Source organism: Balaenoptera borealis, assembly GCF_965194805.1.
Source record: "Balaenoptera borealis genome assembly, chromosome: 2".
Taxonomy (NCBI): Eukaryota; Metazoa; Chordata; class Mammalia; order Artiodactyla; family Balaenopteridae; genus Balaenoptera; species Balaenoptera borealis.
Genome location: NC_138867.1, coordinates 167,395,654 through 167,418,764, shown reverse-complemented (window position 1 = coordinate 167,418,764; position 23,111 = coordinate 167,395,654). Strand labels below are relative to the sequence as shown.

Here is a 23,111-nt window from a genome sequence, read left to right as displayed (position 1 = left end):
TGTTTTGTTTTTGTTTTGAACACTTCCCTTTCTGGCACTACAAGATGCTCCAGGCTCGTCTTGTATATTTCCTGCCTAATCCTAGAATCAGCCAAGGAACACTGTTTCCTTGTATTGGAGATGATATTGGAAACCAAGATCCTTGCTACTAGGTGTATTTATTGCTACTGGGGTGTAGCAGTTTCTTGTATGCCCTCTTAGCTGACAGAGCAAGGAAATATATATGTGTATACTAACTGGTATATATGCACATATCTATAAATACTTCTCTGTGTAACCCTCTGTATATTAAGATAAACATGAATTCATACTATAGTCTCTCTCGCCCATTACAATGAGGATTATTTTAGTCTCTTTCCCTTGCTTATCTGTAAAATTCACACACCCAACACTGAAAGTGGCTCCCACAATCCATTTATTTAGTTGTTCAATTCTGATATACATATATAGCAGTATCCGAATTGTTAACCTGTGTATTCATGTGAAACAACTTACTCAACTTGAACAGTGCTTTTGTACAGTCTGGTTTTACAGACTCCACTCACTTTCCTGCGTTACTTAGGTTAACATCTTTTCCCTCCACCCCGTTCAGTGAGGTTGTTTTGTATATTTGTAATACAGTTAGATTGTTTTGTCACATCCTGTGTGCTATCCTTGGATCACTCAACCTCTTCAATGATTTTTTAAAATTTTCATACATGGGGCTTCCCTGGTGGCGCAGTGGTTAAGGATCCACCTGCCAATGCAGGGGACACAGGTTCGAGCCCTGGTCCGGGAAGATCCCACATGCCGCGGAGCAACTAAGCCCGTGCGCCACAACTGCTGAGCCTGTGCTCTAGAGCCCGCGAGCCACAACTACTGAAGCCCGCACACCTAGGGCCCATGCTCCACACAAGAGAAGCCACCACAGTGAGAAGCCTGCGCACTGCAACAAAGAGTAACCTCCCTCGCTGCAACTAGAGAAAGCCTGCACGCAGCAACGAAGACCCAATGTAGCCAAAAATAAATAAATAAATAAAATAAGTTTAAAAAAACATATTTAAAAAAATTTTTTTTCATACATGAAGATTCATTCTTTGTGCTATAAAGTTTTTTATGGGATTCGAAAGATGGATAGTGTCATGTATCCATAATTATAGCATCATGTAGAATGGTTTCACTGCCTAAGAAAGTCCCCTGTGCTTATCTGTTCAACCTGACCCCCTCCCCTGAACCTCTGACAACCACTGACTTTTTTTTTGTTTTTGGTATCTAGAGTTTTGCCTTTTTCAGAATGTGATCTAATTGGAATTCTATAGCATGTCGCCTTTTCAGACTGACTTCTTTCAGTTAGCAGTAGGCATTAAAGATTCATCCAAGTCTTTTTTTGGCTTGATAGCTCTTTTTTTTTTTTAATTGAAGTATAGTTTATAGTTTATTTACAATGTTGTGTTAATTTCTGCTGTATGGCAAAGTGATTCATTTTAGATAGCTCATCTTTTAATTTCTGAACAATGTTCCATCGTATGGGTGTACTACAGTTTGTTTATTCATTCCCCTACTGAAGAACATTTTGGTTTCTTCAAGTTTTGGGTGCTTATGGATAAAGCTGCTAATTGCGAGTGCGAGTTTTTGTGCATTCGTAAGCTTTCAGATCAGTTGGGCGAGTACCTGTGAGCATGATTGCTGAATCCTGTGGTAAGTCTATAGTTAGCTTTGTAAGAAATTGCCAAACTGTGTTCCAGAGTGGCTGTACTATTTTGGATTTTCACCAGCAGTGAAATGAGAGTTGCCGTTACTTCACATCCTTGCCAGTTTTTTTAATCTTAGCCATGCTAATAGGTGTATATTAGTATCTCATTGTTTTGTTTTATTTTATTTATTTTTTAAAATTTATTTATCTTTGGCTGTGTTGGGTCTTCGTTGCGAGTGGGGGTTATTCTTCGTTGCGGTGTGCGGGCTTCTCATTGCGGTGGCTTCTCTTGTTGCAGAGCACGGGCTCTAGGCTCGCGGGCTCAGTAGCTGTGGCTCAAGGGCTCTAGAGCACAGGCTCAGTAGTTGTGGTGCATGGGCTTAGTTGCTCTGCAGGATGTGGGATCTTCCTGGACCAGGGATTGAACCCCTGTCCCCTGCATGGGCAGGCAAACTCTTAACCACTGCGCCACCAGGGAAGGCCCTTGTTGTTTTAATTTGCAGTTACTTAATGGCAAATGATGTTTGATCTTTTCATATGCCATCTGAATATCTTCTTTGGTGAGGTATCTGTTCAGATCTTTTGCCCATTTTATAATTGGGTTTGTTTTCTGATTTTTAAAAAATATTTATTTTTTAATTTATTTGGCTGTGCTGGGTCTTAGTTGTGACATGCGGGATCTTTAGTTGCGGCATGTGGGATCTTTAGTTGCGGCATGCGGACTCCTAGTTGTGGTGTGTGGGATCTAGTCCCCTGACCAGGGATCAAACCCGGGCCCCCTGCGTTGGGAGCACGGGGTCTTTTTTTTTTTTTGGCTGGGTTGGATCTTTGTTACTGCACGTGGGCTTTCTCTAGTTGCAGTGAGTGGGGGGCTACTCTTTGTTGTGGCGCACGGCCTTCTCTTTGCGGTAGCTTCTCTTGTTGAGGAGCACGGGCTCTAAGTGTGTGGGCTTCAGTATTTGTGGCTTGCGGGCTCTAGAGTGCAGGCTCAGTAGTTGTGGCGCACTGGCTTAGTTGCTCTGCGGCATGTGGGATCTTCCCGGACCAGGGCTCAAACCTGTGTCCCCTGCATTGGCAGGCGGATCCTTAACCACTGCGCCACCAGGGAAGTCCGGGAGCACGGAGTCTTAACCGCTGGACCACCAGGGAAGTCCCTGTTTTCTTATTGTTGAGTTGTGTTCTTTGTACATTTTGGAAACCAGTTCATTATTAGATATGTATTTTGCAAATATTTTTTCCTACCTTGTTTTGTTTTTTAATTCTTTTAAGTTTCTTTCATAGAGTTGAAGTTTTAAATTTTAATAAAGTTCAATTTAACTAATTTTTTCTTTCACGTATCTTGCTTTTTTTTAATTTTTAAAAATTTATTAAAAAAACAAAACAATGGTACAAAAAGGTTGAAAGTAAAAGAGTTGGAAAAGATATACTGTGCAAATAATGTACCTTGCTTTTGATGTTGTATTGAAAACTCATCGTCAAGCCCAAGATCACTTAAAATTTCTCCTATGTTTTCATCTAGAAAGCGTACTAGCGCAACATTCTTTTTGGACTCCATTTGATATAAGGAGTGTGGGTAAGAGGATTGAAATGAGGGCGGATTTTGTTTCTTGGTAATATTGGATTTTCATTAATGAAGCAGAGAATTAAGATCACCTTAAAATATATTGTCTTGAATTATTTTAAGTATGACCAGGTCTTTAACAAAACTTGAAATGTTTGGGCTGGCTTCATAGTGGCTCTTGGAACTAGACCTGTTTGCTGTAGCGGTTTCTCGGGAGTATTGGCAAATTACAAATGTTGAAATAGCATATGTAAAACTAGCAGTGGCTTAGGATCATCAGTGCACAGCTATGAGAATCGGTTTACCATGGTTTGGCAGTAATGGTTCCTCCACAGCTTTAACAACCCTCTGGATAATGCGAAAGTTAACAGATACATGCCTTAGACTTCTGAAAAACTGGGTCCTGCAACTCAGGGTGTAGGGGAAATGGTGGTGGAGAGAAGTGCATTTCCTGAAGTTTGCTGGAGACTCCCTATCCCTTTGTTGTTCCTGACAGGGATGGTAGCCTTCTGCTACCTGAAAACTGTTTTCCTTTCATTGGGTCATTCTGCCTCCCCCACACAGATGCCTCCTTTCCCAGGATCTTTGGTCCACCAACCAGGGCTAGCTGTTCTGCAGTTGCACTTTCCCTCACTAAACCCTACCTGAATCCCCTATTCCAGACCACTCCCTTTAGTACCCTTACTGACTAGTCTTCCTGTCCTGTCTCTGTCACACCTCTTCAGTATTCAACTACATTTTGTCTAGCGTAATAGAAATATGGGATATGAATTCTTTGACTCTTTTTGGTTGTGATAATGAGTAAATGATTGGGTTATTTTCATTTTACTAAGTCTTAGTTATTAATATGTAAAGTAAAATGAGAGTAATACCTCAAGGGAGGTTTATGCGAAACAGTGTGCCTATGTGAAAGTGCTTTTATTAACTGGAAAACAAAGCACAAATTGATTATTCATAAACCCTAATCATTGGTTCTCAAAGTGTGATTCCTGAGCTAGCAGCCTTTGCATCCCCTGGAACTTGTTAGAAATGTGAAGTCCCAGCCCACATCTACTGAATCAGCAATTTTTTTAATTTATTTTTAATTTTTAAAATAAATTTATTTATTGTATTTATTTTTGGTGGTGTTGGGTCTTTGTCGCTGCGTGCAGGCTTTCTCTAGTTGTAGCGAGCGGGGGCTACTCTTCGTTGCGGTGCACAGGCTTCTCATTGCGGTGGCTTCTCTTGTTGCGGAGCAAGGGCTCTAGGCGCACAAGCTTCAGTAGTTGTGGTATGCTGGCTCAGTAGTTGTGACTCGCGGGCTCTAGGGCACAGGCTCAGTAGTTGTGGCGCACGGGCTTAGTTGCTCCACGGCACGTGGGATCTTCCTGGACCAAGGCTCAAACCCGTGTCCCCTGCATTGGCAGGCGGATTTTTTTTTTTTGAATTTTATTTATTTTTTTATACAGCAGGTTCTTATTAGTTATCCATTTTATACGTATTAGTGTATATATGTCAATCCCAATCTCCCAATTCATCCCACCACCACCACCCCCACTACCCCACCCCCAGCAGGCAGATTCTTAACCACTGCGCCACCAGGGAAGCCCGTGATTTGTTTTAAAAAGCCCCTTGATGCATGCTCAAGTTTGAGAAGCACTGCCTTATATAAAATTATGCTTAACCTAAGGACAGTTGTGATTAGTCTGCTTGGACTGCCGTAACAGTACCACAGGCTGGGTAGCTTAAACAACAGAAATTTATTTTCTCAGAGTCTGGAGTCTGGAAGTCCATGATCAGGGCATTGGCAGAGTTGGTTTCTGGTGTGGACTTTCTCCTCAGCTTACAGAGGGCCACCATCTTGTTGTGTCCTCTCACATGGACTTATTACCTCTGTGCACACGGACTCCTGGTTGTCTTCATCTTTTATAGATTCCAGGCCTATCAGATTAGGGCCCCAGCCTTATGACCTCTTTTAACCTTTATTACTTCCCTAAAGGTCCTATCTCCAAATGTTACATTGGGAGTTAGGGCTTCAACATGTGAATTGGGGGAGGGGGGGGAAGTTAAGCCCACAACAGCAATATATCAACAAATTAAAAATTATTGAGAAAAAAAAATCAGTCTTACCTTTTTAAAAGGTAAGTAGTTAGCTCATCTCCCTGATTAGCTTTTCCTTGAGCAGCCGTGTTCCAGCATCAGTACTTAGTCTGGATTAATCCACTGGTTTTGTGCTTCATTTAATTACTACTAGGCTTACCACATTTTGTCTTTTAAAAAGTTTTAACAATTGTATGCATTATATTGTTTTAGCTATGTTTTGGGCTAATTTGGTTTTGTAGCTTATCCCTGGGAACCCAGCTACCATTTATAGCATTGTTTCTGTGAGGACTTGGGAGTTGTATAGAGTTGATTTAGATGAAAGTGTTGAATCAACCTGTTTAGTTTTAGAGAATCCCTTGTAGTTGTAAATCAAAGCAATGTTGCTGTGCCATTGTATATTATTTTGATAGTAGAGAATAGAGGCCTTTCCAGTGAATAAATGAAATTACTGATATTCCTAATATATTAGAAACTAGAGCAGAATGTTGACATTGAGAGTTTCTCCTAAAAACTCATACCAGTCCTAGGAAATGTTATCAGTGATTTTATTTAGCACTTTTTTTTTTAGCACTTTTACTTTCTGCACTGCCTAAATGCTAAGCATTTAGGAATCCAGTGAACTTTACCTTCTTTCATTTTGTGAAAACAGTACCCAAGATATGTAAATAAAAGAAATACGACCAAATGATATGTGAAAATCTAGTTCTACATATTGTTACTCACTTTAAAGGATTATAGAGTTTATAAGGAATTAGGCATCAAATTCAGCATTGGAATAAGTTGATGTACAAGACACCAAAAAAAAAAATTAAGCTATTTTCTTTTTAAAATTTTTTAAAAAATTTATTTATTTAATTTATTTATTTTTGGCTGTGTTGGGTCTTTGTTGCTGCGCGCGGGCTTTCTCTAGTTGCGGCAAGCAGGGGCTACTCTTCGTTGTGGTGCGTGGGCTTCTCATTGCAGTGGCTTCTCTTGTTGCAGAACACGGGCTCTAGGCACGTGGGCTTCAGTAGTTGTGGCACACAGGCTCAGTAGTTGTGGCTCACGGGCTCTAGAGTGCAGGCTCAGTAGTTGTGGCGCACAGGCTTAGTTGCTCCGCGGCATGTGGGATCTTCCTAGACCAGGGCTCAAACCCATGTCCCCTGCATTAGCAGGCAGATTCTTAACCACTGCGCCACCAGGGAAGCCCCTAAAATCTTTTTTATTGTAGTAAAAATGCTTATCATAAGACTTACCATCGGGGCTTCCCTGGTGCTGCAGTGGTTAAGAATCCACCTGCCAGTGCAGGGGACACGGGTACACGGGTTCGAGCCCTGATCTGGGAAGATCCCACATGCCGCGGAGCAACTAAGCCCGTGAGCCACAACTACTGAGCCTGCGCGTCTGGAGCCTGTGCTCTGCAACGGGAGAGGCCACAACAGTGAGAGGCCCACGCACTGCGATGAAGAGTGGCCCCCGCTCACTGCAACTGGAGAAAGCCCTCGCACAGAAACGAAGACCCAACACAGCCATAAATAAATAAATAAATAAATAAAATATAAAAAAGAAGACTTACCATCTTAACCATTATTAAGTTCAGTGGCATTAAGTACATTCTCATTGTTGTGCAGCTTTCACCTCCATCCATCTCCAGAGAGAACTCTTTTCGTCTTGGAGAATTGAAACTCTATACTACCTACTACCAAATATTTTTGTGCATCCATGTGGCTCAGTTTTTATATCTTTAGATCTGCGGTTTTGGGAAAAGGACCGACTACCATTCATGACAGTCTAATACAATACATAAGGCACTTACAGGCTTAGAAAATAAGAGGTAAAGATAGCTGGTCCGTGGTTTAATATATTTTTTTGTTGAGCCTTAAAACACTAATTTAAAACCATATCTACACTTGATGGTCTTTGGACAAGAGCAGCAGCATCTAAATTAAGTGTTTAATGTGAGGCTAGTTAGCTCCTCTGTTACTTCATTGTAATGTTTTAACTCATTTGAACTAACCTGTAAAAGGGGCTTTGTCCATTATAGAGCTCTTTACAAATGCAGGAAGTTAGTTTGAAATTGTATCTGAACACCCTGAATTTGTGTAGCCAACATGATATTCTGTATGGGGACACCTGTTTATGTTTGAGTTTTATTTTGAAATTTTTATTGAAGTTGAATCTTTTAACTAACTGATTTTAGGAAAACTGCTTTATCATTCTGGGTTCACTTTCTTTATCTGTAAAATGAAATACAATAAAGTTCTGATTTGAAAGCCTTAATTTTAAATAAGAGAGGGGTTAGTGGTCTTACAAAATTTTTAAAAGGAGGTGATACATTTAACTGTACCCTTTTTTATATTTAGATCATGGAAGGGAAGTGGTTGCTGTGTGTGTTACTGGTCCTTGGAACTGCTCTTGTTCAGGCTCATGATGGACATGACGATGATGTGATTGACATTGAGGATGACCTTGATGATGTCATTGAAGAGGTAGAAGACTCAAAACCGAAAGCAGATACCAGCACTCCTCCATCTCCAAAGGTTTGAAGTGGTCTTTGAATCTATTCATTTTGCCTCTTGAGATTATCAGAGAATGAAGGTAAATTTTGGATCCTTATCACAGGGAAAGCAAAATTTGCTAAAATTTTTATTGATCTCTCTGTCAGCCTTTGTTATATTGTCCCAAAGATAAGTTATATGGATTGAATTCAAGGGCCAGCTATGAAAGTTTGAAAGCAAACCAAGAGAATAGATCCTACTGAGAAAGGAGTGTTGCTGAATATTTCAATTCTTAATTCATTTTTATATTTAACACAGGTCACCTACAAAGCTCCAGTTCCAACAGGGGAAGTGTATTTTGCTGATTGCTTTGACAGAGGAACTCTGTCAGGGTAAGTGTTTCTTAGGGGAAAAAAATCTTAGAGGCAGACATCATATAAATATGATGGAATAGTGTATTCCTTTTTGGATATTATTTTATATAGTGAAATGTCTAACTATTTTATATGTTTGTCCCATTTAGGAAAATAGTGTTTTAGAACATGTGGTTCTTGCTTCCATTTCTTTTCCCTTCACCCTGTGTTTTGTTCTTTGAGAAAATTGTTTTCTCTTGAGTCTTAAAAGGTGAAATTATTTCATGGGTTTGGTACTTTTTCTTACAGGTTTTTGAGTTGAGTACCATATATTATCACTACTTGAATGACACATTTAAAAGTTGAAAGTAGAGTGGTTAGGTAGGCTAAGAAGAGCTGGCTAGTTCCTGTTTTTATTATTGTTTACATTGTTTCTTTTTACAGGCCAACTATAATTTGAATCTTAATTTAGGGGTATGTCTTAATTACAGGTGGATTTTATCCAAAGCCAAGAAAGATGACACTGATGACGAAATTGCCAAATATGATGGTGAGAGTTGCATTTGATTTAGATATAATAGCAGATTGAGGTTTGATGTATTTCCATAGTATCTCCCAAGACTAGTTTAAAAGGAGTATGTATACATTTTAAGATTTTTCATTGGAAGTTTGCTTTCTTTGTGTGTCCCATTATATTTTATAGGGTTAGACCTGTTTAATGTTTATTTTTACACCATAAAATGGAAAGAAAATTTATTACCCATGGTGCTGTATTTTGGAAATGGAAGGTCTTTTCTAGGCATTGGTAGAATGAATGTGCTATAGGTTTTTAAAAACCATATCCTAATATTTGTCAATTATGTGTGTTTAATATTAATAGACCAGCTCTTAGAGGTAAATGGAACATGTTAAACATTTGTCAGTATGATGGATTTGCACAACTTGGAGTTTTGTTTGTTACGATTTCAGGATCTTCAGAGGTGTAATTAGGGAGTGGGACCTTTTTTGTTGTCTTGCAGGAAAATGGGAGGTAGATGAAATGAAGGAAACAAAACTTCCAGGCGATAAAGGACTTGTATTGATGTCTCGAGCCAAGCATCATGCTATCTCTGCTAAACTGAACAAGCCCTTCATCTTTGATACCAAGCCTCTCATTGTTCAGTGAGTGAAACACTTGCTTGATAGACCCTTTCTAGGAAGAGTGAAGACATTATATTATAAAACTATTACTCTATGTAAAAAAAAATTATGAGAATAATTACACGCTACAGTAGGAATTTTAGGATGTATTTAAGCGTCCTGTAATGTAACATTTTTTTCATGCCCAGTAAATTATTTTGAAATAAATCAGCTATTTTTCCTACTGATAGCAAATGAACTTCTGGATTTTGCAAACAGTATTTACTGGGAATCTGCATTAAGATTTAATTTTCTTTTACTTATTTAATTTTGGGGCATTGGTTAAGTATAACAGTAGAAAATGGAATCTTCCCATATGACCTGTGATAAAACATGTGACCAAAGTGGGGGAAAGGGAAATAAATTAAGAAATTTGATCTTTCAAATGCCATATGGTCTCTGCCTTTCTCTCTGAAATTAGGTATGAGGTTAATTTCCAAAATGGAATAGAATGTGGTGGTGCCTATGTGAAACTACTTTCCAAAACCCCAGAGCTCAACCTGGTAGGTACTTCCTATTTCTTTATGTGGCCACCCACAGCTACCTTTTAAGAATCTCAAGAGAAAAGGAAAGAAAATTTTCTAAGACCTGTGAAAATAAGGCCGTTTCTCCTGCTGTTGAAATATTTTGGAGGTTGGAAATACTGACTTTGACATTTCTGTGCTTTTTATTTGAAATGTAAATTTCAAAGCTGTTTTGTTTTATCCTTGGTTTCTGTCCTGTGTAATTTTTAGTTTTAGCAAACTTATTTCTTTGTTTTATGAAAGAAGCAGTAACTATCTAGGTATATGCATTATTTTGTGTTTTTAAGCACTTTCATACATTCTCATGTAAAATTTTCCAGTAATTTCTGGTTATTCCTTTTCACTGGTATCTATACAAACGTCATAAATGAATAAACTTTTCCTTTAATAGGACACTATTTGGGATTTTATAAGAGGACATATCACACTTTTGAAAGGTTGCTTTTCAACACTTTGAGTTACTTAATCCATTTTTGTTTCTGAAGGATCAGTTCCACGACAAGACCCCTTACACGATTATGTTTGGTCCAGATAAATGTGGAGAGGACTATAAATTGCACTTCATCTTTCGCCACAAAAACCCCAAAACGGGTGTATATGAAGAAAAGCATGCTAAGAGGCCAGATGCAGATCTGAAGACCTATTTTACTGATAAGAAAACACATCTTTATACATTAAGTAAGAAAAACTACTAATAAATTTTGGGTTTTATGGCACTACACATTTATCATCCATTTAATTTAAAGATTGTAAGGCTGCAAGTAAGAATCTCTGTTGACTTAGTATCTTAGTAGTGAGAAGAACTTAATTTCTCAGCACTAAAACATCTCTTCCTTAGGTTGAATTGAGAGCTAGGGTTTGAAACAATTTTAAGAATAAGCTTGTATGTCCCATAAAGAGCTTCTTTGCTTGATCCTCACCCTTCATTTCCTCCCTTTTGTTTATTGTTGATGGGATGTTAAGTTATAGGACATACAGTAGAAATATGTGTACAGTTTTTTTCAAAGTATCTTCTAGTTGAACTTGTTTGGATGCTCCAACACCTAGACAGTTGAGTTTCATCATTTGGACATTGGAATGGGTCTTTTTATTTAATGAAGTTTTTCCTGCTGCTTTGAGATCACATATAGACATGCCTCTGTTCCTAAAGAATGCAATAACCTTTCTTCTTTATAACAAAAGTAATATATATTCAGCATAGGAATTTAAAAGGAAAAAATAAGCAAAAAGAAGACATTTAAAATTATCTGAAATATCAACACTGTGATATGTATTTGACTATATGTGAATAAACATGTATATATGTATAGACACACATGTAATTTTTATTAAAAGTTAAGTGTGCTATATTTCACTTTTTCTCTTCACAAAAGCATGAGAATCTTTCTGTGAGAGTACATACCATTGATAACCTTCATTGTCATTGAGGATAGCAGCATAGTACTCTGTCATTTTCCATAGTATTCTGGATGTGCTGTGACCTAGTCAGTTGCCTATTAGGCATTTAGATGTAGGATCCAGGCTTTAGCATAATTCACACTTAAGATACCTTTATGGATTTAAAATTATGTTTGCATTCTTCACTGGATTCCAGAAGTACAACCTGAGTAGACACGTGGTTTAATAAACCACATGTAATTGAAATTTTGTGTAATTTGAAATTTTGGCAACATAGTGGTAATAGCAACTCAAAAAATGAGGAAATGGGCCTTTTCTGTTGGGGGACAGTTATAATAAATAAACTTATTTGCCTGTTGACTGGTGTGTAACCATTTGTGTCAAACCAATATTGCATTAGTTTATGTACCTTTGGGTTTTTTTGATGTTTTTCATGTTCATACATGGAATCTTTTGGTGTGTAAAAATTTTACCTGTCATTTGTTTTAATTCCTAAAAACCTGAAGAACTAACATTTACGACTTACAGATAAGGAAAAAGCTTGCTAACTTGTGTAAGGCTCTATGACCATGTTCTAACGCCCAAGGTCTTTACTCCATGATCTGCTATCTGTTAGAAATATGATTGTTTGTGTTGTGGTAAAGAGAGCTTGGGAATGAGTGGCTAATTAACTTTTTTAAATTGCATTTAATTTTTTCAGTCTTGAATCCAGATAATAGTTTTGAAATATTAGTGGACCAGTCTGTTGTAAACAGTGGGAATCTGTTAAATGACATGACTCCTCCTGTAAATCCTTCACGTGAAATTGAGGACCCAGAAGACCAGAAGCCTGAAGATTGGGATGAAAGACCAAAAATACCAGATCCTGATGCTGTCAAACCAGATGACTGGTGAGTCTTTGGGACCTGTCTTTGAATGCAGTGGAGCATTTCATACATTCCATTTGGCTTGAACAATTGAATGGTGGTTGAAATCTGATAATTTGGATAATCTGTGATGCAGTCTAAATGTTAGGAAAAATGTAGACTACTATAGCTGAAAATAGTAGTGACCACCTAGTGATCACTAGGGCCATCGTGATCATCTGGGCTGCCTCATACCATTTTACAAGCCACCAAATGCTGAAACTGATGATAGAGTTTGCCTGTGGTGACACGGTTGGTTTGTGGCAGAACCTCGGGTCTTTTGGCCTGGCCTTTCCAATGCTTCTGTGAATTCACATTTAAAGCTGGAGTCCTAAAATTTTAAATTTTAATTTGAAAAATAACCTTTTTCCTATTTAAACAATACTTACGAGATCTCTGCTCTGTGTTGGGCACTGGAATACAAAACCACAAGCACACCAGCTGCCTACACAACTCCCAGTCTAGTTGTGAGACAGGCACTTGAAGTTGGCATGCATGGGGTGAATGGTCTAATATGTGTTACTTGTGACCAGAGCACCAGGTATACCTAACTTCAGTAGTTTCTTGGAGTTGGGCAAATCAAATTGAGAACTGAAAGTGGGCAAGAGTTAACTAACTGATGAAGATGGGAAATGGTATTCCCTGGTTGAAGGAGAATATCATGTGCAAAAGTAGAGGAATAGGAGTGAGCTTAACACGTGTGAGGGAAATTGAGTAGCCTTTTACATAGGGTGCAAATTGGAGAGTGGTAAGAAAAGAAAACAGGTGGGTTGTACTCTTGTATGTGACCATCTTTGAACTCTGGTATGGTGACTTTTGGAAATGTCAGGAAGTGAACAAAGAGAAGTGATAAAACTGATCTTCCACTTGTAAGTATCCTCTTAGGTTTCACAGTTAAATTCTAGTTGATACTTTTATGCTGCACTGGTGTAATGGGTGAGTTTATTTGTATATATGGTGAACATTAGATTTGGACTCAGCCTTGTTCAGTATTGTATTCCTTAAGTAGCTGTTTTATTTTGGGGGTGGAGAAGTGAATGTTCAGCTTGAAAGATCAGCTGAATGATACACAAGTTTAAGTTCTCACACAATTTTAAACTAGCAAAGTTCAAAAACAAGCATAATCCTGACCAAGAATAGAAGATGTCTCTGCTTACCAGCTAAAGTGGCTCTAACAGTAACTGCATAAAGCTTTGAAATTAGGTACTTCTTGATGAACTTTTAAGAGTAACTGTTTGAGTCATAATTCACATGCTAAAATCCACCCTTTAAAGTGTACAGTTAAGTGGTTTTACAGTATGTTCGCAGTGTTCTGCAACCATCACCACTGTCTAATTCCAGAACATTTTTATCACCCAAAAAGAAGCCCATACCCATGAAGCAGTTACTCCCTATTTCTCCCTTCCACCAGCCCCTGGCAACCACTAATCTGCCTTCTGTCTCTGGATTTGCCCATTCTGGATATAGAATAATATAATATGTGGTCTTTTGTGTCTAGCTTCTTTTGCTCAGCATAATGTTTTTAAGACTCATCCATGTTGAAGCATGGATCAGTACTTCATTCCTTTTTATGACTGAAGACTGTTCCATTGTGTGGATAATACCACATTTTATTTATCCATTCCTTATTTGATTGATATTTAGGGTGTTTCCCTTTTTTGGCTATGGTTATGAATAATGCTGCTATGAACATTCATGTATAGGTTTTTGGGTGAATATACATTTTCATTTCTCTTGGGTATATTCCTAGGAGTGGAATTGCTGGGTCATATGGTAATGATGTTTAACTTTTTGAGGGACTGCCAAACTGTTTTCCAAAGTGGCTGTACCATTTTGCTTTCTCACAATCAGTGTATGAGGGTTTCATTTTCTCCACATCCTTGCCAATACTTAGTTAGTTTTTTTATTATAGCCATCCTACTGGGTATGAAGTGGTATCTTATTGTGGTTTTGATTTGCATTTCCCTGATGGCTAATGATGTTGAACATATTTTCATGTGCTTATTGGGCATTTCTGTGTCTGAAGAAATGTCTATTCAAATCCTTTGCTGGTTTTTAAATTGAGTTGTCTTTTTATTATTAGGTTGTAAGAGTTCTTTATATATTCTGCATACTAGGCCCTTGTATATGATTTTAGATATTTCTAGGAGGAACTATTTTAAGTATTTTGATTAAGTAAGGCCTACATATTTTTAGATTGCCCTGTTTAAGATTCACAAAGTGGGACCACATTGTGATTCTCTGGCCAATGTTGTCAGTAATTGGCTTTTTCTTTTGTGTTTAAGGGATGAAGATGCCCCTGCTAAGATTCCAGATGAAGAAGCCACAAAGCCTGAAGGCTGGTTAGATGATGAGCCTGAATATGTACCTGATCCAGATGCAGAGAAGCCAGAGGATTGGTATGAACTTTAGTTAACTTTTGAAATTGCCTGCTTTTTTATTGAAGTAAAAGTTAATACTTAAATACAGCTAACTGCTCAAACTTAAGTGTAGAGCTCAACAAACTAAATTGATTACATTTTCATCTCTTTTTTTAAACGCATCTGTCATGAAAAACCCTTACCATTGGAAATGTGGAAATAAGATGATGCTCCGTAGTACGACATTGTGAAAGTATTTCTGCAGGATTTCAGGGAAGCCCTGGGGCAGCTTTTCACAGTCCTGCATCACAGAACCCATTTGTAGTTTGTTTGTATCTCCACAGGGATGAAGATATGGATGGAGAATGGGAGGCTCCTCAGATTGCCAACCCTAAGTGTGAGTCGGCTCCTGGGTGTGGTGTCTGGCAGCGACCTATGATTGACAACCCTAATTATAAGGGCAAATGGAAGCCGCCCATGATTGACAATCCTAACTACCAGGTTTGTACCTCTCTGTGGTTTCATAGATCTCTTTGTGTTCAGATAGAAGTTTTGTCTGTAGTGAGGCTGCCAGGTTGATCCCCTGTATTCAACCTATTGAATTGAAAACAAAGTAAACTTCAAAATTGAGAGAGAACTTATATGTTAAGTGTTGAAAAGGTAAACCTAGAAACTAGAAAGAACTTTCATAATTGCTTTGTAACTTGTGTTTAAAAGCAAACAAAAAATGGAAAACTTGTGGTTTGGGCACCCTGCTGCCATGTGGATCCAACTTGGCAATCTCTGTGGTAGGGTGGATAGAGGATTATGATGGGCGTTGGTTCCCTGACCACAAGTCAGGGAACACAAGTCAGCTCATTGCTTGACCTCAGTATCTTCAACTATAAAAAGACTGTGAGGCTCAAATGAGATGGTAATACAGGTGGTGATATTTTAAAGCTTCAAGTTTACTATGGACACGTAACAACTCAGACCCTGGTCTCACTTCTGTTTCTGTTCTAGTCAAATTATTTAAAATCATCAATTTCTACTTTGTCACACTTCAAAATGTAAGGTGTAGGTCTGTATCTCTATGTATCCACTATGTATATACTTTTCTGTTTTTAAATGTACTTGTGCAGTCAATAAGGTAAGTTAAAAATTGCCCTTTAGCTGTTTTGTTGATGGCCATTTAGGTGAATTGCCATTTTTGCTTTTAGAGTCCTTGCTGCAGTAATTTTCCTTGTAAGTGTCTGAGTATATGTGTTAACTGTTTCTCTAGGTAGTTATCTGAGGTGAAATATCTGTTTGAAGATTGTGTACATTTTAAATCACCACTGAAGGAGTCTGTACTGATTTATGCTCCCACTCAGTTAGTTGATAAGAGTGGAGGCTGTTCGTTGATAAGAGTGGAGGCTGTTGGAATGTGCCAGGTAGAGCAAGGTGTTTGGATCAAGGTCATGGATGAAATTGAAAGTAGTTGGAGTCCAGATGTCTTAGAGGCATCAGTAGCATTTATTGTTTTCTTCCTGTTACTTAAGTTTTACAAAGTCAGCACTTAACTCGCAGGTAATGCAGAATTCATCTTAATTCTTATTTAGGTTCACCATAAATTTGTGGTGATCATTATCTGAAATGATTTTTTAAAATATTTTTCTCTAGGGAATCTGGAAACCCCGGAAAATACCAAATCCAGATTTCTTTGAAGATCTGGAGCCTTTCAAGATGACTCCTTTTAGTGCTGTTGGTTTAGAACTGTGGTCTATGACCTCAGACATTTTTTTTGACAACTTTATTATTTCTGGTGATCGAAGAGTAGTTGACGATTGGGCCAGTGATGGATGGGGTCTGAAGAAAGCTGCGGACGGGGCTGCTGAGGTTTGTGCTTGCTTGTTTCTTGTGCATTTATGTCTTTTATTACAGGTAACTAATTGCTTCTGTTGTGAAAAGCCGTCTTCCAAGATTTGTCTTTTCCCTTATTTGGGGATGTTGGGATAGAAAGTGTGACCTTTGTCTGCTAAAGACAAAATACTGGGGCTTTGGACATGATTTCATTAGGCTAATATAATGGCTTTAGAGTCTGTATTTGTGGTACGTGTAGGGTTTTTTCTTTTTTAAACTGTGTTAAGATACATTTAACAGGGATTGACATATACACACTACTATGTATAAAATAGATATCTAATAAGAACCTACTGTATTGCACAGGGAACTCTATTCAATTCTATTCTGTAATGACCTATATGGGAATAGACTCTAAAAAGAGTGGATATATGTATAATTAACTCACTTTGTTGTACAGCAGAAACTAACACAACATTGTAAATCAACTATACTCCAATTTAAAAAAAATTTTTTTAAAGATATTTAACAAAATTTGCCATTTAGGATATATGTTAATGCACTCTTAAATACTGAATCTTGGTTTACCCAATAAATGGACTTTTCAAATAATTGGTCGTAAGGCCAAGATGGGAATTGGAGAGACATTGAGATCAAGAAATTCTCCATTCACTGGTCCCTGAGGTTAAGGAAACCTTTGTAGGTGATTAAGAAGCCAGCTTTCACACCTAGGAAGGGGAAATCCCCTTGATGATAAAGAGAGCAGGAAAATTGAAGTTTTTCTCTTACTTCCTTTTTACATCGTGTGAACATCTAGGCTTGAATCCTCTGAAAAAGGTGCCTGAGTAGTGCCATGCGGTAATTGAACGGTGGGACAGTACAGCCTATATTTGGTGTCAAAAGCCAAAACTTGAAATGAGTCCTGTCTTGTTTTTCAGCCAGGTGTAGTGGGGCAGATGATTGAGGCAGCCGAGGAGCGCCCATGGCTCTGGGTGGTCTACATTTTGACTGTAGCTCTGCCCGTATTTCTTGTCATTCTCTTCTGCTGTTCTGGAAAGGTATGAGTTGTTGTTGGTTTGTTTTTGTTTTTTTATTTTGATTCACTCTTATATTGTTAAAAATATCTAAGATACGTTGCCTGAGGTTCTTCTTTGTAGCAGCTCAGTAGTGACTGAGCCACATTTGGTGTTGACTTCTGAAACCCTGTTCACTACTTTCAGTGGCCATTTATTGTGCCCAGATGGAAGTAGGATTGTTAGCCTCTCGGTTTCTAATAGTATTAGCCTACTGTATTACTCTCCTTCACATTTGGCAGAAGCTTTCTGAAAGAAAAGAAAAAAACAACTTAGAGATATAAAACCGAGCCATCTGGGCACGAACTAGCTTTTCCTTCTGGCATAGCTGTTTCTATTCATATACTTTATAATTCAGTCTTTGATATCTCATTATCCATTTCTCCCTCAGCATCCCTACCCTCCCTTCCCCCACAAAACACATGTAGGGCTGATACAGCCTTATTCTTTAGCCTTTGTTATATGCAATCAAAAGAAAGATCATTTTGTTTAGGCCCTCTACTGCTACTAAATGAGGATTATGCTTCACCTTGCATTCAAGATGTTTTGTAACCTGATCCCCAATCTTCCTTTCCAGCCTTATCCCCCACCACTATTCTGCATATCTGTACCTCAGTCACCTTTGACTAGTTAGACTTGCACATTCCTGCCTGACCCCTTTGCTTCTACTGTTCCTTCTACCTTGAACCATACACTGAAGAGGAAGCTCTCAAGCAGGAATTCCACCTTACTCATTTCTTTGTATCTACCCCAGCATATAGCCTTTGTACAGAACTTTGCTCATGGGCCTTCGGTAATTATATGGTAACGTAATACATAAAATGTGAACAAAACTGTCATGCTTTGGGGGAATATTTCAGAAACAGGCCAGTCCTGTGGAGTACAAGAAGACTGATGCTCCTCAACCAGATATGAAGGAGGATGAAGAAGAAAAGGAAGAGGAAAAGGAAAAGGGAGATGAGGAGGAGGAAGGTGAAGAGAAACTTGGTAAGAAGTAGACCCCAAAATATCTGCTTTAAACCAACATCCTAAGACGACATTTCAAACCCTTATAAGCAAGTTACTGTCAAGATTGTTTCAGACTCTAGAGGTGTGTTCTAATGCTGATTTTCTAGTTAACCAAAAACAAGTATAAGATTTTGCTCAGTTGTTTTACTTTGTCTTCTGTCTTAGAAGAGAAGCAAAAAAGTGATGTTGAAGAAGATGGTGGCACTGTCAGTCAAGAAGAGGAAGATAGGAAACCTAAAGCAGAGGTAATAGAAAGGGGGAGAGTATATCTTAATGTTTCAAGCAACTCAGTGAAGGTACATTTAAGTAGAGAGTATTTTCATAGGGTAATTTTCAGTGGCTGTGGCAGTAAAAATTCCATTACAGCCAATTTTGTAAAAGTGGAATTCTTATCACTAGAAAATTAAATTTTTAAATTTCAAATTACATCTGAATCTCAAAAGTATTTTCTGTGCTGAAAATGGTTTTCTGTAATAAACAGAAGATAAGGAAAGACTAACAAAATGCTTTCTAAGATGGCAACTTCAGGTTATTATTTTACAGTTCTGTCTCATCATCTACCTCTCCTCACTGTGCCCTTAAAAATATTTATTGGACAAATCACTGCATTCTAAAATTTTTGTCCCTCTTGCTGATGGAGTCATTCTTTCGTTCATTCAATAAACATTTGTGGAGTACCCATTGTGTGCCAGGCATTGTTAATGAACAAGACAGACAAAGATACGCTACCTCTGGGGAACTTAAATTCTAGTGGAAGGAAACAGACAGTAAGCAGTAGACGTTACAACGAAGTAAATGAACAGTATGTTAAAAAGCAATTGGCTATGAAAAATAAAAGTTGTACAGGAAAAGGTATTGGAAATGCTGGAGGCGGGGTGGGTTGTATGTAATGTTAAAGATGGTAGGTAGGCCTCAGTGGAGAGGTGACATTTGAGCAAAGACTTGAAAGAGATGAAGGACTTTGCCATGGAGATGTCCATGGGAAGAGCATTCCTGGCAGAGAGAACAGCAGGTACAAGGGCCTGAAGTGGTAGCCTAGATGGCCAGTACGGTCAGTAGATTAAGAGGGTGGAGAAAAGGAACATGGGGAAGGCTCCAGATGAGGTGAGGCCTCCTAGGCTGTTGTAGGGGCTTGGCTTTTCCTCCTAGTGAAATGGGCAGCCATTGCAGGCTTTGGGGCAAAGGAGTGATCAGATCTGATTACTCTGGCTGCTATGTTTTTCACAGACCAGGGAGAATCAAGGAGCCTAGTTAGGAGATTACTGTAATAATCCAGGCAAGATATGGTGGCTCAGAGCAGGGTGATAGGAGAGAAGGATGTGAGCTTCTGATCTGGATTTTCTGGTGGATTGGATATGAGGTATGAGGGAAAGAGAATAGTTCACACCTTTCTTACCAAGGTCCCTTTTCTAAGCACTGCTGTTTCATTCTGATCCTTTCTGGAAACTACCCAGTTTCCATTTACAGCTACCACAACTCTGCCCTTCTATTGATAAAGGTCAATGCTGTTTATATTTTCAGTGGATGTATTCTGTCTCAACTAGAATGCAGAGTTCTTTCAGGTAGGGACCAGTCTATTTTTATATTCCCCAAACTTCCTCACACAATAAGTGTGTGTAGAGTAGAAAGAGCACTGGGCTTGTAGTCTTGAGTTTTATATGGGACTTAGCTTTGATAGCCTTTAGTCCTCATGAATCTTTGCTTTCTCAGCCTCAAAGTGGGACTAATGTGTCCACAGGCCAGTAGATTATTCAGGATTAAGCAGGATAACATGTGAAAGCCTGGTGTCTGATCCTTTTTAAAGAAAATGCTTATAGGTTAGATTTAGAAAACAAAGACTGAATTAGAGCATATACAATCCCACCACCTTTGAGCCAACATTGTTTTTGATGCATTTCCTTCTAATCATTTTTCTTTTTCTGTTTTTCCTCAGATGGGTTATACTCAGCCTGGCTCATTTGAAAACTTGGTGAACTTTTACTTTTTTAAAAAATATGCTAATTATAGTGAATTTCTTGTTTTTTCAACCAACAGGAGGATGAAATTTTGAACAGATCACCAAGAAACAGAAAGCCACGAAGAGAGTGAAACAATCTTAAGAACTTGATCTGTGATTTCCTCTCCCTACCCTTCCCCTGCAGTGTGGGTCCTAGGAGAGGACCTGGCACATCTTAGGTTGAAACTCAGAAAACCTTCAGAGTCACCATCAACAGGTTCCAGTTGAACACTAGCCCGTGTAATTTTAAACATCTAGCAGTAAATAATTGCAGTTGTGACATAAAGGACCCTGTTTCTGTAGAAAGAAAGCATTTAACATAATGGTTGTGAAATGTAACATGAAGCAACTAACTTGTATTTTTTTGTTTTTAAACATCTTTGTTTTTTAAAATAGAGTGGTAGAACTTTGTCAGTCTTTAAAAATCTTGGCTTAATTTAATATATTAATCTGTCCATGCAGAAATAACACCAACCTTTAAAAATGCTAGGGGGCTGAATTTGAAGTAACTGATTTTGTTTCTTAAGTTTGGTATTACAAAACATTCACGTGTCTTTGTCCCTTAAAATTGATAATCATGTTTAAAGTGCAGTCATTTGTGGTTATAATCTTGTTTTGCTTGCTTCCATTATTCAATTCCTCCTAAGGAAATTGAGGAGAGTGATTGGATGGAAGCCCAAATTTATATAAAGGTTCTGTTAAAATTGTATTAAAAATAGACATACAAAAAGAAAAAAATTTTTCACTTGATGTTGGTTAGGCCATGAAGTATGTGTGTTCTTTAACCTTTGGAACAGTTCAGTTCCCAGACAGCTTTGCAGTTAGTGGAGGAGGTGGCATAACGTGGCGCTCGGGCATTCATTCGTCACACCCTGGGAGTGTCTGGGCTCCAGCCTTCTCAAGCAGGTGGCTTCTTAAGGAACGCTACCAGAGTAGATGCAGATGTTTTCATCACATCTTCCACTGTGTTGACACTGTTTTTACCTTCTCAGTTTCCCCAAATTCCCAGCTTTCTCCTCTGCTATGCATTGTCTTCACAGCACAGCTTGCAGTCCGTTGCTGAAAATGCTTATGAGCTCTGCATAGTGTTAAGCTTTACTGTGATTATGTGTATGTTTCTTTTTCCTTTATTAAGCAGACCCACACCTTTCCAGGGTCAAAGTACACGATAGAATAGTGTCCTTCATCTTTACCATTTCTTTTACTCCGTGTAAAGACTTTAGAAGTCTAATCCAGAGGCGAGCCAATTCAGAATTGACTGTAATTGAACACAGGCTAAAAGTATTTATGGAGGAGTGACTTTTAGCATGAGTTTTCTGATTTTTGTAGCTGCTAAATCTTTTAAGTCTTTATTTGCAGTTCATGTAACAGTTCTGTCTTAGATTACATGATAAAGCAGTCCTGTTCACATTTTTTTTTTAAGTATGTGGCTTGTAGAATTTTTAAGAAATGATATTAGGTTTGTTTTTTCATGTGGAATGCAGATGGGTGCTATCAGAGCCTCTCCCCCATCACTATAGTGTAATAACATCATTATTACACCACACTGAAATGTATTCAGAATTAGATTTCTTTTTTTAGCTTTATTGTTTCTTCAGAGGTGTTTCAAATGTACCGATGATACTGTTCCTTGCACTGAATATATAAACACTCCAGAGTGTTTATATTGGGGAGATATTGGGGAGGAAGTATATTCATAAAAGATGAAGGCTGTATCTGTTTATTTTGTTTATCTTCAGTTTTTTACTGGTTCACTTAAATTCTTATGAGGGTGGGATGCATTTTTCTTACTGTTCAGTGCTTTATCCTTTTCATCTGTTGTTCTGTGGTCACAGTGACCTTAGCTATGTAGCAGACTTTCCCAAATGTATTGAGTGCAAATAAACAGTTACTTAGCAAGACCTGAAAATATGTCTGCAGGTTTCTCCTTGAAGCAAGTGTGTGGGATCATTGCATTTCCAGAAATCTGCCTTCTTCACCCTCCATTGACATTACGGTTTCTTCCAGCTGAGCTGTGGAATAACAAGTATAAATCAGTAGACTGTTCATTTGCCTTTCCAAGGGTAATTTAGCAACGTTTGTCCAAAAAAAGACAGACAAAACAAAAAGTCATTTCTTGGTTTTCTTTTCACTCTTTGTTGAAGGTGCAGCCTTCTGATTAGAAGTCTGACACATTAATGAATGACCAGCAGCAGGATTCAGCTCTTTAAAAGGCACTTACATTATGATTTTACATGCTGGTTATTTGTCCCATTGTTGTAAAATGCCCACTCCATCAGATGTGTTCCTCAGTTTCTCTCATCCATAAAATACTCTTCACTTTTCTCAAATTGTTGCGTTACTAAATGGTATTACATTAAAGCCCTGTGTGAAGCATCTGCTTTTGACTGACCTTCTTTCATAATAACCTTCAATTTGTGTTTTACTGGTTCAATAGTGGGTTGATCTTCCTTTAATTGACTACTACATGAAATTTGCTAATATGCAGAAACTATTATGGACGGTGAAATAATTACTACGTCTCACCACGTGGATTTGAATATAATTCAAAGTAGGCTTTGCATCCTTTTCCTTCTGGATTGGGGTTCAGTATGTTTCAGTTCTATAATAGGTATAGCAGCTCAGAAAGGGAAGGGTAATTTGTAGATTATTCTTTGAGATTTATGGGAACCATTCGACTTTTAAACATTTATTAGAAAATA

General features: G+C 38.1%; 1 protein-coding gene across 3 annotated transcripts in view; it reads left to right on the top strand.

Moving 5' to 3' along the window:
• The window catches only part of CANX (calnexin), a 32,621-nt gene extending 9,836 nt beyond the window's left edge, over nucleotides 1-22,785 (top strand). Inside the window, exons 2-15 of one of the 3 annotated variants that reach the window (XR_014241215.1) lie at nucleotides 7,658-7,834; nucleotides 8,111-8,184; nucleotides 8,637-8,695; nucleotides 9,165-9,306; nucleotides 9,746-9,827; nucleotides 10,334-10,526; nucleotides 11,947-12,136; nucleotides 14,437-14,550; nucleotides 14,856-15,012; nucleotides 16,153-16,368; nucleotides 17,271-17,390; nucleotides 18,266-18,392; nucleotides 18,579-19,975; nucleotides 20,347-20,522. Coding sequence is in view for 2 of the 3 variants with exons in the window: in XM_082379317.1 (XP_082235443.1) it covers nucleotides 7,661-7,834; nucleotides 8,111-8,184; nucleotides 8,637-8,695; nucleotides 9,165-9,306; nucleotides 9,746-9,827; nucleotides 10,334-10,526; nucleotides 11,947-12,136; nucleotides 14,437-14,550; nucleotides 14,856-15,012; nucleotides 16,153-16,368; nucleotides 17,271-17,390; nucleotides 18,266-18,392; nucleotides 18,579-18,820 (1,890 nt within the window). In the remaining variant the exon portion in view is untranslated. Of the gene's footprint in view, nucleotides 1-7,657; nucleotides 7,835-8,110; nucleotides 8,185-8,636; nucleotides 8,696-9,164; nucleotides 9,307-9,745; nucleotides 9,828-10,333; nucleotides 10,527-11,946; nucleotides 12,137-14,436; nucleotides 14,551-14,855; nucleotides 15,013-16,152; nucleotides 16,369-17,270; nucleotides 17,391-18,265; nucleotides 18,393-18,578 lie in introns of all 3 variants that reach the window. The other 2 variants (XM_082379318.1, XM_082379317.1) reach the window with 2 other exon arrangements.
• The last annotated feature ends 326 nt before the right edge of the window (nucleotides 22,786-23,111 follow it).